At 46.6% G+C, this 18,104-nt stretch overlaps 1 protein-coding gene across 1 annotated transcript; it reads right to left on the bottom strand.

Annotated features, from left to right (window-relative positions):
- Positions 1–260: 260 nt before the first annotated feature.
- Positions 261–16,806, bottom strand: LOC142250301 (HLA class II histocompatibility antigen, DM beta chain). Its single transcript, XM_075322440.1, has 6 exons — positions 16,726–16,806; positions 16,166–16,450; positions 13,654–13,929; positions 8,846–8,962; positions 988–1,036; positions 261–703 (listed from the first exon to the last, which is right to left on the bottom strand). The coding sequence occupies exons 1-5, from the start codon at positions 16,784–16,786 to the stop codon at positions 999–1,001; spliced, it is 777 nt and encodes a 258-aa protein (XP_075178555.1). The 5' UTR covers positions 16,787–16,806; the 3' UTR covers positions 261–703; positions 988–998.
- Positions 16,807–18,104: the final 1,298 nt, after the last annotated feature.

The following is an 18,104-nucleotide window of genomic DNA, read 5'->3' as shown; positions in this document are numbered from 1 at the left end:
CATCGTTGGTCACCTGTCACCATTTTTAACAGGGGTGTTGTGGCGCCCTGGGGGTTTCAACAGCAATTCGGTTCACAACCACTGGTTTAGATTTTTTATTATGGACGATTTCCATAGACTCTGAATCCAACCACAGGGACAACTCCAACGGCCTCAAATTTCCAAAATGCATTTCCTTCAAGGATAAAATCACAGATATTATTTTTACTCGTGTAATAACACAGCAGCCAGAAATTACACACATTACGGAGACAAGTTTCTAATCTCTGTCCTCTGTGCGTTTCCTTTATTGATTCTGCTAAAATAAAATATAAAAATAACAGAAAATTGTCCCGAAGACACCGGTGTCCTGTAACGGTGCAAGACGGGTCTGCAAAACCATCCGGTGACAGGTCCTAAGTGTCTCTTGTCCAGAGCCATAGAAATCCGGTTTTGTGGCTGCGGAGTGTTCTGTGCAGAGTTTCCTTTTATTATAAACATAAAAAACATAAAACATTGAAAAAAAAGTTTAACGAAATGAAAGAGAAAATATCCGGCAAACTGGTCAAATAAGAGTCATGTGCGGTCACCAAATCCTGCAGATTAAATGACCCCGATAGATCTTCTTTCCACCGCCGCCATGTTTGTGAGAATCTACGTGGCCAGTCGCCCGGATCTTTACACCCCAGACCTTTTTTTAGCTGAAATTCCTGTAGATCTGAAACTGAAGGAACACGGTGATCTCTGGGGAATCTCGATTTTTAATAATATATTATTTTTTTAATAACGGCATGAAAGCATCAGAGCAGAAAACTCTGGCGGATGTTTATTTTTTATTTCCTCTTTTATTAGTTAGGAATTAGGAGAAGAATAAAAAAAATCCAATGAGGGATTATGCAAAAGAAGTCGTGGTAAGGGCCACGTATGTGAGAAAAGGCCACAAAGATTCTGTCTAAACTCTTCTAAACTTATTGATAGATGTGTATAATAATAATTTTTGTCATTTACCTCCTGGAGCCTCAGTTGAAATCGTTGTATCCTGGGATTGGAGTATAACCTACAGAAGAAGAGAACAGAATATTATCACAGAACACCCAACACAACGAGTCAATGGAAAATAATAATAATAATAATAATAATAATATCATGCACATTCAATGGAAATGAATTAAGACTCTCCTAGTTGATATTGCCGCTAGACTCGCTGTCCCCCACTATTCTCCATTAGTTTTCCCTTTTCCTCATCTCCCCACCTATAGTATGACTCAGGTATAAATGACCATGTTTTACCTTCAGTTCCCTTCCCTGAACGTTCCCCAATCTACACCTTCACCCTTATTCTCTGATATTCTCCTAACCATCCTCTCTGCTGATTTTCTCCTTTTCCCGTCTGATATATACAGTGTCACGGTTCCGATGTGCGGAGCATCTTGTGCTCTGTTATGTTCTGCCATGCAGAGTCGGTACTTGCCTGCTCCATCCCGCAGAGCGTTTTGCAGATTGTTATGCTCTGCTGTTTGTCTTGAGCTCCTGTGGACGGGTTGTTTCTCACCATTGGGTCCTACGCTGGTGCTGGGAGGGGCTTTCCCAGATGCTCCTCGTTCCAGGTGATTGCTCTGCTTCATTTGGGAGCATGCTCGTCTGGAACGTCGCCAGTCGTATTTCCTGATTCCGCAGTAAATGCTCCTGGCTCCTGTTTGTGTACAGGTATCTGATCTTGGCTTCTCGACCCTGGACTGTAGTTGACTCTGCTCTGTCCGCCCCCTGACTTTGTCGTTACCTCCTGGCTTCTGACCTCGGACCGTCTCCTGACCACGTCTCCTCTTGCTCCCTGTATCCTATACGTACTCTCCTGGTATCCTGACCCTTGGCCTGTATATTGATCTCATCTCTGCCTGCTCCTTGTGTACCTCTCCGTTCACCATGCACGCAAGTAGTATCTAGCGCCATCTAGTGACTAGCATCCACATCTACTCTGCTGCGTTTTGCTGCTATACATGATATTGGATAAAGTGAAGGATTCATTTAAGACTATGTTGTCACATCCCCACCGGAGCCCGCTCCTGCGACTTCTGCTCCGATCGCCAGACGACGCCATGTTCCCACCATGGAGAGTGCTGGTGATGGGAGAGGAGACGGTGCCCGTGGCTCTGCGGAGCACAGGCTCCGCTCATCCACTAGGCTGGGTTTCCCTGGAACCTGCAATACCACTGGCTGACTGTAGGTGGCGTGTCTTCCAGCTGAAGTTGCCAACATTCACCTGCAACCAATGGGAAGACACCACACCCTTCTTATTCCCCCTCCTGTCACATGACCATTGCCAGAGATAGTTCTGTACTGCTGGCTTATGTGCTGTTTGTATGTTGATTCCTGTGCGCTGACCTTTGCTTGTTTTTTGACTACCCTCCTGCCTGTCGTTTTTGTACCTTGCTGCCAGTTCCGGATTTGACCTCTGCTTTGTCTCCTCACTACGCCCTTGCCTGCCGATTCGGTTCCTGTTTTGCATCTCCTGGTTTTGACACTGCCTGACGACCACGGACTACAGCCTACCACAGGTAGTGATCTCTGGGGCTCTGTGTAATTTCAAATCCCTGAATAGGGGTTAAAGGGTTGCAGAGTTCTTGGGGTCCTGCTTTGTGAGCGGCTTTTCTCTAGACTCCCCTTATAGCCAGTCTGAGTCTGTGGCTCCAATCAGGCATTACATATGTGCACCCAGTCACCCTGTCCTGTGAGTCAAAGCTTATGAGTCCTGCTGTCCTGTGAGTCAGAGATTAGGAGTCCTGCTGTCCTATGAGTAAGAGATAAGGAGTCCTGCTGTCCTGTGAGTAAGAGATTAGGAGTCCTGCTGTCCTATGAGTAAGAGATTAGGAGTCCTGCTGTCCTGTGAGTAAGAGATTAGGAGTCCTGCTGTCCTGTGGGTCAGAGTTTAGGAGTCCTGCTGTCCTGCGAGTAGGAGATTAGGAGTCCTGCTGTCCTATTAGAGATTAGGAGTCCTGCTGTCCTATGAGTAAGAGTTTAGGAGTCCTGCTGTCCTATGAGTAGGAAATTAGGAGTCCTGCTGTCCTGTGAGTAGGAGATTAGGAGTCCTGCTGTCTGTGAGTAGGAGATTAGGAGTCCTGCTGTCCTGTGTGTCAGAGTTTAGGAGTCCTGCTGTCATGTGAGTTACAGCTCAGGAGTCCTGCTGTCCTGTGTGTCAGAGCTTAGGAGTCCTCCTGTCCTGTGGGTCACAGTTTAGGAGTCCTGCTGTCCTGTGAGTCAGAGCTTAGGAGTCTTGCTGTCCTGTGGGTCAGAGCTTAGGAGTCCTGCTGTCCTGTGGGTCAGAGTTTAGGAGTCCTGCTGTCCTGTGGGTCAGAGCTTAGGAGTCCTGCTGTCCTGTGAGTCACAGCTTAGGAGTCCTGCTGTCCTGTGTGTCACAGCTTAGGAGTCCTGCTGTCCTGTGAATCAGAGCTTAGGAGTTCTGCTGTCCTGTGAGTCAGAGCTTAGGAGTCCTGCTGTCCTGTGTCACAGCTTAGGAGTCCTGCTGTCCTGTGGGTCAGAGCTTAGGAGTCCTGCTGTCCTGTGAGTCAGAGCTTAGGAGTCCTGCTGTCCTGTGGGTCAGAGTTTTGGAGTCCTGCTGTCCTGTGAGTCAGAGCTTAGGAGTCCTGCTATCCTGTGGGTCACAGTTTAGGAGTCCTGCTGTCCTGTGTGTCACAGTTTAGGAGTCCTGCTGTCCTGTGTGTCACAGTTTAGGAGTCCTGCTGTCCTGTGAGTCAGAGCTTAGGAGTCCTGCTGTCCTGTGTCAGAGCTTAGTCCTGCTGTCCTGTGTGTCAGAGCTTTTACTTTTTTTATTGACACCTTTTGATGTACATTCGATGTCTCAATCTATTTTTCTTGTTTTACAATACTTTTTCTTTTTGGTGTTTAACATAGGGTCAAAATAACTTTAGCTCTTGATTGATTGGACAGGATACTAAAAAAGGTTTTTTTTTATTTCTTTATTTTTTTTAAAGTTGCGACCACATACCATAAGATGACAATATCTGGCCAAACCCGTAGCATGTAATTGTCGTAGATCTCCAGCAGGTGGCGCCACAGTTCTTCTAATGTCGCTCAATGATGGAAGTTTCATCTATATATATAATTGCCTTATTCTGTCTGTCTGTCTGTCTATCTGTCTGTCTGTCTGTCTGTCTGTCTGTCTGTCATGCTCCGAAATTGTGTCCTTACGGTGACACAAAGCTGATTGGCCGCTGGGCTCGCCATGGCCCCGCCCCCCCACACGGATTGGCCTCTCGCCCCGGCTCTCTGCAGGCCCCGCCCCCTCACGCAATGCACGCTCGCTGTGGCCCAACTGACACGGGGCTCCGATTCCCAGGTGAGTACACACACATCAGATCACACTCACTCTCACACATCACATCCACACACTCACATCCACACACTCACATCCACACATCACATCCACACATCACAACATGCTGGGATATCGCTTGCTTCTACACCGGCTCCGTCAGGATCCCAGACATAACCTTGCGATGCTGGGATCTTAACGGAGGCCGTGAAAGCTGGTAACCATTATACACATCGGGTAACTAAGGTCCCTTAGTTACCCGATGTGTATCATAGTTACCAGTGTACACCGGCTCCCACTCACTCTCATACACACCTCACACATACATCACATCGCATCCACACATCAAGGTCCTGCAGCTGCAGAACATACATAACATAACAGCACACACACACACACACAAATCAGATCACACTCACTCACATACACACATCACATCGCATCCACATACTCACAACATCCTGGGATATCGCTTGCTTCTCGGCGGCGATACTGTGCTGTTGTGAGCTTCCAGGACCTGACGGAGGATCACATGGCCAGAAGCATGTGATATCCCCGGATGTTGTGAGTATCAGCGCGTATGTGCAATATCGTCAGTGTCTGTGTGTGTGAGTGTATGCGATCGGGTGTGTGTGAGTGGATGCGATCGGTTGTGTGTGTGAGTGGATGCGATCGGGGGTGTGTGAGTGTATGCGATCGGGGGTGTGTGTGAGTGGATGCGATCGGGGGTGTGTGTGAGTGGATGCGATCGGTTGTGTGTGTGAGTGGATGCGATCGGTTGTGTGTGTGAGTGGATGCGATCGGTTGTGTGTGTGAGTGGATGCGATCGGTTGTGTGTGTGAGTGGATGCGATCGGTTGTGTGTGTGAGTGGATGCGATCGGTTGTGTGTGTGAGTGGATGCGATCGGTTGTGTGGGTGAGTGGATGCGATCGGTTGTGTGGGTGAGTGGATGCGATCGGGTGTGGGTGAGTGTCGGCAGAGGAGCACGGCGTGCTGGAGGAGGCTGGGAGCAGAGAGGCTGATCTTGGGGAAGGCTGGGAGGGGGGGGCTGATGCTGAGGGAGGCTGGAAAGAGAGAGGCTGAGCAAACGTGCTCCATCCGCCATACTGCGCACTCCCCATCGTGCTGCATCCCCCATGCTGCGCACTCCCAAACGTGGTCCATCCGCCATGCTGCGCACTCCCAAACGTGGTCCATCCGCCATGCTGCGCACTCCCAAACGTGGTCCATCCGCCATGCTGCGCACTCCCAAACGTGGTCCATCCGCCATGCTGCGCACTCCCAAACGTGCTCCATCCGCCATGCTGCGCACTCCCAAACGTGCTCCATCCGCCATACTGCGCACTCCCCATCGTGCACCATCCGGCATGCTGCGCACTCCTAAGCGGATGGAGCATGATGGGGGGTGCGCAGCATGGCAGATGGAGCACGTTTGGGAGTGCGCAGCATGGCGGATGGAGCACGTTTGGGAGTGCGCAGCATGACGGATGGAGCACGTTTGGGAGTGCGCAGCATGACGGATGGAGCATGTTTGGGAGTGCGCAGCATGCCGGATGGTGCACGATGGGGAGTGCGCAGTATGGCGGATGGAGCACGTTTGGGAGTGCGCAGTATGGCGGATGGAGCACGTTTCGGAGTGCGCAGCATGGCGGATGGAGCACGTTTGGGAGTGCGCAGCATGGCGGATGGACCACGTTTGGGAGCGCGCAGCATGGCGGATGGAGCACGTTTGGGAGTGCGCAGCATGGCGGATGGAGCACGTTTGGGAGTGCGCAGCATGGCGGATGGAGCACGTTTGGGAGTGCGCAGCATGGCGGATGGAGCACGTTTGGGAGTGCGCAGCATGCCGGATGGTGCACGATGGGGAGTGCGCAGTATGGCGGATGGAGCACGTTTGGGAGTGCGCAGCATGGCGGATGGAGCACGTTTGGGAGTGCGCAGCATGGCGGATGGACCACGTTTGGGAGTGCGCAGCATGGCGGATGGAGCACGTTTGGGAGTGCGCAGCATGGCGGATGGAGCACGTTTGGGAGTGCGCAGCATGGCGGGTGGAGCACGTTTGGGAGTGCGCAGCATGGCGGATGGAGCATGATAGGGGGTGCGCAGCATGGCGGATGGAGCACGTTTGGGAGTGCGCAGCATGGCGGATGGAGCACGTTTGGGAGTGTGCAGCATGGCGGATAGAGCACGATGGGGAGTGCGCAGCATGGCGGATGGAGCACGTTTGGGAGTGCGCAGCATGGGGGATGGAGCACGATGGGGAGTGCACAGCATGGGGGATGGAGCACAATGGGGAGTGCGCAGCATGGGGGATGGAGCACGATGGGGGGTGCGCAGCATGGGGGATGGAGCACGATGGGGGGTGCGCAGCATGGGGGATGGAGCACGATGGGGGGTGTGCAGCATGGGGGATGGAGCACGATGGTGGGTGCGCAGCATGGGGGATGGAGCACGATGGGGGGTGCGCAGCATGGGGGATGGAGCACGATGGGGGGTGCGCAGCATGGGGGATGGAGCATGATGGGGAGTGCGCAGCATGGGGGATGGAGCACGATGGGGGGTGCGCAGCATGGGGGATGCAGCACGATGGGGAGTGCGCAGCATGGGGGATGGAGCACGATGGGGAGTGCGCAGCATGGGGGATGGAGCACGATGGGGGGTGCGCAGCATGGGGGATGGAGCACGATGGGGGGTGCGCAGCATGGGGGATGGAGCACGATGGGGGGTGCGCAGCATGGGGGATGGAGCACGATGGGGGGTGCACACCTCCCCCCAAAACACACACACACACACCGCCACACACGCACTGCACAACACACCACACACACACTGGGAACCACAAACACCGCCCTACACAGACACCCACACACACAGACAACGCCGCACACACACAACACCCAACACACAAACACCACAGCATACACAAATATACGCACATACTGCACAACACACACATTGCACAAAACATACCTCCCACCAAAACACACACACACACCCCACACCCACACAAACCGCACAACACACACACACAACGCTACAGACACACAGCGCTCCACAAACAACGCAACACCCACAACGCAACACACAAACAACACCTCTGTCACCCCCCGCCACACCCAGACAACACCCAGAACATGTACAGCCCCTACACAAACACTTGGTAACTACACACAACAACATCTATATATATATATATAACAAAAATCATACATTAACTACACAATACGTAAATTCTAGAATACCCGATGCGTAGAATCGGGCCACCTTCTAGTTATTTTATATTTTCCAAACTGATACTTTAGGGTGATGTTCACATGCGGAGTAATCGCAGTGGATCTGGGGTGTACAATATGCTGCGTTTTACAGAACCAGCAAAATGAATGAGTTTTCTGAAATTTATCACTTAGAATCGTAACGATTAAATATGATTTTCCAATGTGTCCGAAAAATTTAGATTGTTTGGGGAAAGGAGTCCAGAAAAAAAAATTAAGTTGGGAATTCTGCCGAGATCAGATCACGTGTGACCCAACGCTGAAGACAAGATTCGGATAAAACCCTGGAACGAGCCATCACTATGACCCAGAAGGCGTCACTGGTGTCCATCTTTTTTAGGAGGACTCAAAAGTGCGGAATATGATAGGACGGGTTTTTTTGTCTCGGCCTATAAAGTGAACATCCAACTTTTACACCAAATAAGAATGTAAGAGGCGGAAATTCACTTTATAAGATGTGGTTTTCAAAAAAATTGTGTCTCCAAATTCAGATTGTCGTTAAAAAAACAAATGGTGCCTTACTCACGCTCCTCAGGTCCGGCACTGAGACTCTACCGCTGATCCTGTTCTCCATTATTTGGCTGCACAACAATAGCACTGCAGACAATTACTGAGCTTGGTAGCTGTGCCAGAGGACAGCACGAGATGCTCAGACTTGCTGCCCTCACTGATAGGCCAGAAATATGATGTCAGCGCTGCAGACAATCACTGAACTTAGCAGCTCTGCTTGAGTAGACAACATGAGCCGCTCAGACCTCACTTATTGGCTGTCAATGTGATGTCAGCACTGCAGACAATAACAGACACCAGGAGCAGCGGCAGAGACTCAGCGCTGCAGATAATCACTGAGCTTGGCAGCTCTGCCAAAGAGGACACCATGAGACGTTCAGACATGCTGAGCTTACTGATTGGCTGGCAAGGTGACGTCAGCGCTGCAGACAATCACTGAACTCAGTGACTCTGCCTGAGTAGACAGCACGCGTCTCTCAGGCCCACTGATTGGCTGTCAACGTGATGTCAGCGCTACAGACAATCACTAAGCTCGGTGGCTCTGCCTGAGTAGACTTCATGAGCCACTCAGGCCCACTGATTGGCTGTCAATGTAACGTCAGTGCTGCAGATAGTAACAGACACCAGGAGCAGCGGCAGAGACTCGGCGTTGGACCCAGGGAGGGTGAGTAAGGCACCATTTGTTTTCAGTAAAAACTGCAGTCAGGAACATCCCTTTAAAAATGTCATCAGTCCATGTCCTTATGCTCTTACCGCTTCTCTTGGCGTTTCTCCAGCACACGACTCCTGATATCAAGACGATCAGTCCCAGCGCGAAGATCACAGAGGAAACGCTGATCTTAATGATCTGAATGGAGGTCAGACCGGCTCCTGTATAATAAGAAATAATGAGTGAGACGCAGGAAAAAGCCTCGATCTGCTCCAGAGACCGAGGAAAAGCCGGATACTCAGTAATAGGCCGGAGTCACACTTGTGAGAGACTCGCGCAAGTCTCGCATCACATCACTCGGCACGGCTGCACACTCTCCTGACAGGAGCGTCTCAGCTACATAGAAATACATGCAGCTGACCCGCTCCTATCAGCAGAGTATGTGGCCGTGCCGGGTGATGCGATGCCAGACTTGCGGGAATCTCTCACTAGTGTGACTCCGGCCTTAGGCTATGTGCGCACTAGAAATGTGAAGTTTCTCAAGAAAATTTCTTGAGAAACTTCTGCCAGTGAAAGATTTCCGGACCTGCGGAAAAAATCCGCACCAAATCCGCATGCGTTTTTGCCGCGGATTTGCCGCGGATTTGCCGCGAATTTGCCGCGAATTTGCCGCGGATTTACCGCGGATTTACCGCAGGTTTGTCCCTGCAATAAATAATAAAGATAATCGATAGACAGATAATGGATAGAGGGAAAGATGGATAGATGAATAGATAGATAGATAGAGGGATAGATAGATGAATAGATAGATAGATAGAGGGATAGATAGATAGATGAATAGATAGATAGAGGGATAGATGGATAGATAGATAGATAGATAGATAGATAGATAGATAGATAGATGGATAGATAGAGGGATAGATAGAGGGATAGATGGATAGATAGATAGATAGATAGAGGGATAGATAGATAGATAGAGGGATAGATAGATAGATAGATAGATAGATAGATAGATAGAGGGATAGATAGATAGATAGATGAGAAAAACCTATATAATGTTCCACCTCCCTGCATTTTCTAAGCTGGCACCCTTTAGTGACTTTCATGTGGCACTTAGGCTACTTTCACACCTCCGGTTTTTGCTATGCGGCACAATCCGGCACTTTGCATGAAAATCGCAACCGGTTTTTTTTGCTGCCGGTTGCGATTTTCCTGCATAGACTTTAATTAGTGCCGCATTGTGCCGCATGGCCTTGCGTTCCGTCCGTTTTTTGCCGCATGCGGCAGATGTAGCCGATGCGGCGGCCGGATGGAACGTTGCCTGGCACGTTTTTTCGTGCGGCAAAAAAAACCGCATCGCGCCGCATTCAGCCGATGCGGCACATTTTTCAATACATGCCTATGGCGGCCGGATGCGGCGCGATGCGGCAATAACCGCATCCGGCCGCCGCATGCGGTTTTTGCCACTGCGCATGCTCAGTAGCATGCCGCAAGCGGCAAAAACCGGACTGGCCGCAAAGGAAAAACCTATGCAAAGGATGCGGTGTTTTCACCGCATCCGTTGCATAGCTTGCACAGCCGGATTGAGCCGCAGAGCTCAAGCCGGATGTGTGAAAGTAGCCTAAAGGGTGCTTAGCCTTGTATTTAGCCATAAAATAAATAAATAATTAAAAAAAAATGACGTGAGGTCCCCCCATTTTTTGTAGCCAGCTAGGGTAAAGCAGACGGCTGCAGCCTGCAGACCACCGCTGGCAGCTTCACCTTGGCTGATAATCCAAAACAGTGGGCACCCCACGCTGTTATTTTAAATTATATAAATAATTTAAAACAAAAAACGTGGGGTCCCCCCCATATTGGATCACCAGCCAAGGTAAAGCGGACAGCTGGGGTCTGATATTCTCAGACTAGGGAGGTCCACTGTTATTGGACACTCCCCAGCCTAAAAATAGCAGGCCGCAGCCGCCCCAGAAGTGGCGCATCCATTAGACGTGCCAATCCTGGCGCTTTGCCCCAGCTCATCCCGCGCCCTGGTGCGTTGGCAAACGGGGTAATATATGGGGTTGATGCCAGATGTGTAATGTCACCTGGCATCAAGCCCTGGGGTTGGTGAGGTCAGGCGTCTATCAGATACCCGACATCACCAACCCAGTCAGTAATAATTAAAAAATAGACAACAAAAAAAGTTTTATTTGAAAAAACACTCCCCAAAACATTCCCTCTTTAACCAATTTATTGAAAAGAGCACAATCAATTCCACGTCCGGCGTAATCCAATAAGGGGGGGGGGGGGGCACGGCGATCCATACCATAGTCGCTGTCCCAGTCAATGAAAAACAGAATGTTCCCCATTGGCTGGGAGAGCAATGCAGTGACCTGAGCTAACATCAATAGGTCAGCTCAGGTCACTGCAGGGGATGACGAGCGCTGCCATCAGGAGCATAGATGAGATCATTACCTTCTGTGATCATCTCCTGTACTGCTGACGTCAGCGCTGTCACTGACTTATCGCGAGAGCCCGTGACGTTCGGCCCTAGACAGCAGTGACAGCGCTGACGTCAGGAGGCAGGAGATCGTCACAGCAGGTAATGATCTCACCTCCTGACAGCAGCGATCGTCATCCCCGCGGCTCCCAGCACTGCAGGATGTCCGTGTCTGCCTGCGCTGCAGCGTGACAGGCTGCTGACACTGCGGGCAGACACTGACACCCTGCAGTGCAGGCAGCCGCGAGGCCGGAGCAGGACACACACTGCACAGACACCTGGAGGTCGCACGGAAGCGCTTCTGTGCGGCGTCCAGGGAGTGTGACGTGTGTTTACTCTGCTCCTCTTCCTGGCATAATGACATCGCTTCCTGCAAAACCGCAGGCAGCGATGAGCATTACCGCAGGTAAATCGCGGCTATTCCGGTGGTATACCGCACATCATTGCTACCTGCGGAATACCCCCGGAATACCGCGGGTACCTGCGGAAATTAATGGACATGCACATTTTCTCAAGAAAGTTTCTCGAGAAAATTTTCTCAAGAAATTTTCTTGAGAAAAATCCGCACAGTGCGCACAGCTATTTTTTTTTCTCATTGAATTTCATGGGAAATGTCTGCACAAAGATTGCAGACATTTCTCAAGAAATTTCCGGGGCAAATCCGCGGGTAAATCCGCGGGAAAAACGGTCTAGTGCGCACATAGCCTTATATATGCTGTGATCAAAGATTGAAGGCCTCGGCCTCACAGACACCGTCCTCTGCAGAATTCACCACAAATTGGTAGGACATTTTGTGAATATCCACAAATTTTCTGCCCCATAAGGCGGAGGCCTCATTCACACCGCACTGTGGTGTGTCTGGGACAAGGTCTATCCCTATTTTTCAGGGATGGAGCTCGCACCCATTATAGTCTCTGGGGCTCTTTACACGGCACAATTATCTTGTGTTTCCTAATTTTCTTACCACAGGGACAGGTTTGATTCTGATTTAGTCACAAATCAGACTCATCAATACAAGTCTATGGGCGGTGAGAAAATCAGACCCCCGGTGCCGTCCATGTGCGTCCGTGTCTCATGTTTGTCTGACAGAAGTGTGAGAAAATGTCTTGTACGGAGAAAACAAATCTTGAAAATGATAAGAACGGACAGTGACCAAACACTGATGAAGGCCAGGCCAGATCTCGCATATGGGCAAAATCACGGACGTCTGAATGAGGCCTTACAAGACACTGAACACTTAAAGGGGTACTCCCATCTACAATTTCCTGTCCCAATACGTAGTAGGTGTAATAATGTTAGCAAATACCTCCAATTAGAAAGGTAGTATAGTTTTCCAGATATACCATGTCTCTTACCTCATGAGCAGGGTATTAGAGCTTAGGTATCCATGGTTACGTCCACTTATATAATGACAGTTAGTTTCTCATAATGGTAACCATTGATACCTACCTGCAATGCTCCGCCCACATGGCTGTTAATCATTTAAATGTGGCTTTAAAATGGCAGGTGCTACTGCTCACCATCATTCACTCCCAATGACCCATCATAACGAGATGACAGGGCATTGATTAAGCTACCTGCTGAAGGTCTCCATCGCTGCCATCTTGGTTCTCCTATGAAGCTCAGCCACAGAGGCTACATAGTACATTGTGACTGATACTATATACAGCAATAATATGGTATTGCAGTATATACTATAAGCAAAAAAAAAGTGGTATTGCCGTAATCCTACTGACATGAAGAATCATTGTTATTGTGTCATTCTACATAATGAAACCCCAAAACAATGGCAAAGGGGCAGAAGGGTTTCACCATTTCACCCCAATTGGAATTTCATTAACTGGTTTACACATATGAGTGATTCAAAACTACAACTCACCCCGCAAAAAACAAACTCTCATATGACAATGTTGATAAATAACTGAAAAAGTTATGGCTGTTAGAAGAAGGGGACGGAAAAAAATTAAAATCAGACCCTCACAGTGAGACCTGATGTTTGGGGCTGAGTCATCTTGCTGGAAAAGATAGACACTTTCACTTCCTTAGGTCATATTTTGCATCTCAGCACTAATATTTTACATAAAAATAAGTGTGCACCTTAATTTGGCGCATTTTATAGACTGGTCTCAGCCATGCCCCCATCTCTAAAATGAAGAAGTGTAAATAATATATATAATTGGAGCTCATGCGCAATTTTTTTGGTGCAATTCTAGCATTTTGCTTAGTAAATTTCCCCAATATTTCCCACTATTTTATTAGGAAAATTACTCAAACCTTCAAGTTTTTCATCAAATGTCATAAATGAAATATTAATGTAAGATGTTGATGCAGAAAAATCCAATACTAGATCCTCTGTTTCCCACATAAAGAAGAAGGTCTGGAGGATCCAGCATTGAGCTCCCGGAGGTGCCGAGATGTTGGCCTCATACTTACTCCAAGTCTTAGCCATGGGCTCCTCTAAGCTCTGATGTTCCACCTTACAGGTGTAGTCATCTGTGGGAAGAGCGTCCCTCAGATCCAGTTTGGAAACCACCTGGTAGCTCCATTCCCCGGTTTGCACGACCTCAGTTTCAGTTTTAACCACGGTCTTATTATTTTTTATCCAGTACACAGCAATGTTATCAGGGTAAAAGCCCCAAACAAAGCAGATTAGGAGCGGGAGATTGTCCTCATTCTGATCAGGAACAAATACCTCCATAGACGGCCGCTCTGCAGAGAAATAAAGGCAGTATTATAGTAGTTATATTCCTATTCATAGGGGCAGTATTATAGTAGTTATAGTTTTGTACATAGGGAGCAGTATTATAGTAGTTATATTCTTGTATATAGGAGCAGTATTATAATTTTTATATTCTTGTACATAGGGGCAGTATTCTAGCAGTTATATTCTTGTACATAGGGGGCAGTATTATAGTAGTTATATTCTTGTATATAGGGGCAGTATTATAGTAGTTATATTCCTGTACATAGGGGAAGTATTATAGTAGTTATATTCTTGTACATAGGGGGAAGTATTATAGTAGTTATATTCTTGTACATAGGGGGCAGTATTATAGTAGTTATATTCTTGTACATAAGGGCAGTATTATAGTAGTTATATTCTTGTACATAGGGGGCAGTATTATAGTAGTTATATTCTTGTACATAAGGGCAGTATTATAGTAGTTATATTCTTGTACATAAGGGCAGTATTATAGTAGTTATATTCTTGTACATAAGGGCAGTATTATAGTAGTTATATTCTTGTATATAGGGGCAGTATTTTAGTAGTTATATTCTTGTACATAAAGTCAGTATTATAGTAGTTATATTCTTGTACATAAGGGCAGTATTTTAGTAGTTATATTCTTGTACATAAAGTCAGTATTATAGTAGTTATATTCTTGTACATAGGGGCAGTATTATAGTAGTTATATTCTGGTATATAGGAGCAGTATTATAGTAGCTATATTCTTGTACATAAAGTCAGTATTACAGTAGTTATATTCTTGTACATAAGGACAGTATTATAGTAGTTATATTCTTGTACATAGAGGGCAGTATTATAGTAGTTATATTCTTGTACATAGGGGCAGTATTATAGTAGTTATATTCTGGTATATAGGAGCAGTATTATAGTAGTTATATTCTTGTATATAGGGGCAGTATTATAGTAGTTATATTCTTGTACATAGGGGCAGTATTATAGTAGTTATATTCTGGTATATAGGAGCAGTATTATAGTAGTTATATTCTTGTACATAAAGTCAGTATTACAGTAGTTATATTCTTGTACATAGTGGCAGTATTATAGTAATATTCTTGTACATAGGAGCAGTATTATAGTAGTTATATTCTTGTACATAGGGGCAGTATTATAGTAGTTATATTCTTGTACATAGGGGCAGTATTATAGTAGTTATATTCTGGTATATAGGAGCAGTATTATAGTAGCTATATTCTTGTACATAGGGGCTGTATTATAGTAGTTATATTCTTGTACATGGGGGCAATAGCAGTTATAATTTTGTACTCAGGGAATATAATTATATAGACAGAATTATAATAACCATGGTGTCAGTGTTACAGTAGATATAACCTCAGGTATAAAGAACATATTCTATCAGTGATATCTGTGTCTGTAGAAGTTACCATTGCAAATGTTATACAATAATATAAACATTATGTGTGAAGTATTAGAAAAATTTCACTTTGTCCCTGTGTAGTAGTTGTAGACACATTTTTGGGGATAAAAATGAACCTGGAAAAAACAGGTTTTTTTAAAGGGGTTGTCTACTACTAGGTCAGCCCCTTCTGAGTCCTCATATTTCCCCCAGGTAAAATAATAAAGCCTATACTCCCCTCACGTAGCGACTCTTGTGACATTGTGACATCATACGAGCCCCGCGTCCAGTCAGCGCCGGCTTCCTTCTCCTTGCCTTCGGACCAAATGGACAATCAACAGGAAGTGACTGCAGGTGCTGCACTCACTTCCTGTTGATTAACTTGTTTTGTCCTAAGACAGTGAGTATAGGCTTTATTGGTTTACCTGGGGGAATTGTGAAATCAGAGGGGTTCTCCTTGTAGTGGAAACCCCCTTTAAGGATTTGGACAACTAAGGAGAACAAATGTCTGGTGAACAAGTACCTGGATACATCGGTATATTTTGTTCCAAAGCTTCTCATTTACCCTATTTCTCTCTACAGATATAATCACTTTAGGCTAATCATGGATAATTATATTTATTCTATGTCTTTGGCAAGTTTTAGACTGAAGAACATTCATGGTTTGAATTTCTGAACATGTAAATGTCCAGGATTATAAAGGGGACATGGTAGATGGGGGCCCCGGTACAGATTTGGGGCCCAGGAGCCTCAAGTTAGTTCTATGGACATATAAAAACCTTCAGGTATGGTAGCACCATGATCCCGCTATCATGTCCCACGGCCGGACGTCCATTACTCACCGCGTCTTTCCACTGTGTAGTTCCAGAACGTCTTTATTTCGTTTTTGCACCTTTTCTCTTCGGATTTCACATAATTTAACATGTCAGGATTAGTGTTGAATTGTGTAGTAAATCGTCTCACGACCATCATCATTTGCTCGATGGATTGATAAGGCAAAAACATATTTATCTTGCTGTCGTATCCCACTATATACTGGTGATTGAATGCAAAATAATACCCAAATGTGACGCTTCCATTTTTATCATCTCCAAAGCTGCAAAGTGAAATCTCCTGCATGACGAAACCTGCAAAAAAAAACAACATAAAACTCTATATAAACAGGCACGGGAACAAAGGAAACATTGAGAAATAATAACAATTGTAGCATTTTCTTCCTGTTACGGTGTCCTATAGGGGGCAGTGTTGTGCAGTAGATGTTACAGAAATATTTACCGTACTCATAGTATTAATAGTAAAGTCATAATATGTATCTACATAATAAAACAATAAGTCAAATATTGTGCAACCAACAAAGCAGATATGAGTTACAATGCAGCGTTATGTGTCAGGCGCCGTATACCTGTTGCAGGGAGGGATATGGCGCTGTATACCAGCAGCAGCCCCGCTATCGACCCTCTCATCTCTGCAGCTCGGTAGGATCTGTCAGTGATAGCGAGAGTCCACAGCACAGGAGGCTGCTCTATGGTGTGTGGCCAATAGAAGATCAGAAGTCAGATGACATCACGAGTCGCTGGGAAGACGCTTCTTCCAGGACGCAGGGAGCTTGTAGGACTGGAAGTCAAAGTGAAACTAATAAGGAGCGTTCATAATCCGCAACCGCAGGAAATAAGGAAGCGCGGCGCGGATTTATACAGATCTGACCGCGCTCACCGCTACTGGAAAACACTGGGATGAAAGAAAAATATTTACACAAACTTACATTGTTAGTTATGAAGTTTGTATTGGTCCTTTATGTCTTTTTTGTTGTTTTTTTTTCATTTTTGTTGCAATTGTGCATTATTTTTTTTTATAACTGAATTTTTTATTAAATTTTTCCAAAGCATTAGAGTTGAGCGGATCGGTCATAATCTGGGTCCGGCGGATCCGGATCGGGTTGCCGCCAAAGTCCGGATCCGATCCGGATCCGCGGCCATACAAATCAATGGGGAACGGGATCCAGGGGGGGGGGGGGGGGGGAGGAGGGAGAGAGAGAGAGAGCGGAGGAAATAGATATATATTTTTAAAAATGCCTGAAATTCATAGTGTTTTTTTCTACAATGCCAAAAAATGCTCCCGGCACACTGTGACCCTGATTCATCAGGACCGGGGATTTTCTCGCTGATCTTGATGAGGGGCCGTGGTGGAGTCAGACGCTCCTGATTCATGAAGAGGTCCCACCGGCCATCACACCAGAAATATCACTCCAGGCAGGTCCTAGGCTGAGATCTGAGATTTCTGGCGCACAGAACATCACTGCTCGTCAGGTGTCGTCTCGCTCCTGCTGCCTCCCAGATTTTCCTATTTCAGCAGAGGAAAAAGAAACTGGTGAGAAAATCCCAAAAGTCTCCAAATTTTGGTGCAACTCGAAGTTTACCAAAAGGTCTTAAACTTTTCAAAGATTTTATACCAGAATTCTAGTGAAAAAGCTGTGATGAATTGCTCCTGTGTGGGTGTGTCAAACAGTGCATTTTTTTAAATTAATTATTTAATTTTTCATGGAGTTTTCTGTCACTTTTTAAAGCAGAAATAAACAGCAAGATGTTGGCTAAGGAAAGTATGAGAAGTAAACTGAATTTGTTTGTGTTCTTTTCTTTACTTTTGGTGCATTTTGTTACTTTTCTTTTCCCCAAACATGCCATTGAGAAATAAAATAATCAATAGAGCTATTATAACCTACAATATGTAGTATTACTTGTTATATGTCAGCTATATAGATAATGTGAGAATCCAACTCAAGAG

Source organism: Anomaloglossus baeobatrachus, chromosome 9 (assembly GCF_048569485.1).
Source record: "Anomaloglossus baeobatrachus isolate aAnoBae1 chromosome 9, aAnoBae1.hap1, whole genome shotgun sequence".
Taxonomy (NCBI): domain Eukaryota; kingdom Metazoa; phylum Chordata; class Amphibia; order Anura; family Aromobatidae; genus Anomaloglossus; species Anomaloglossus baeobatrachus.
The sequence above is the reverse complement of the archived record's forward strand: the minus strand, read 5'-3'. Positions and strand labels throughout refer to the sequence as shown.

Coding starts and splice junctions, on each gene's coding strand:
- LOC142250301 (XM_075322440.1), bottom strand. CDS start 16,786: ATGAGAGGGTCGATAGCGGGGCTGCTGCTGGTATACAGCGCCATATCC. Junction 16,451..16,725: donor CATATCCCTCCCTGCAACAG/GTATACGGCGCC, acceptor TTTTTTTTGCAG/GTTTCGTCATGCAGGAGATT. Junction 1,037..8,845: donor GAGAAACGCCAAGAGAAGCG/GTAAGAGCATAA, acceptor CTTCTTCTGTAG/GTTATACTCCAATCCCAGGA.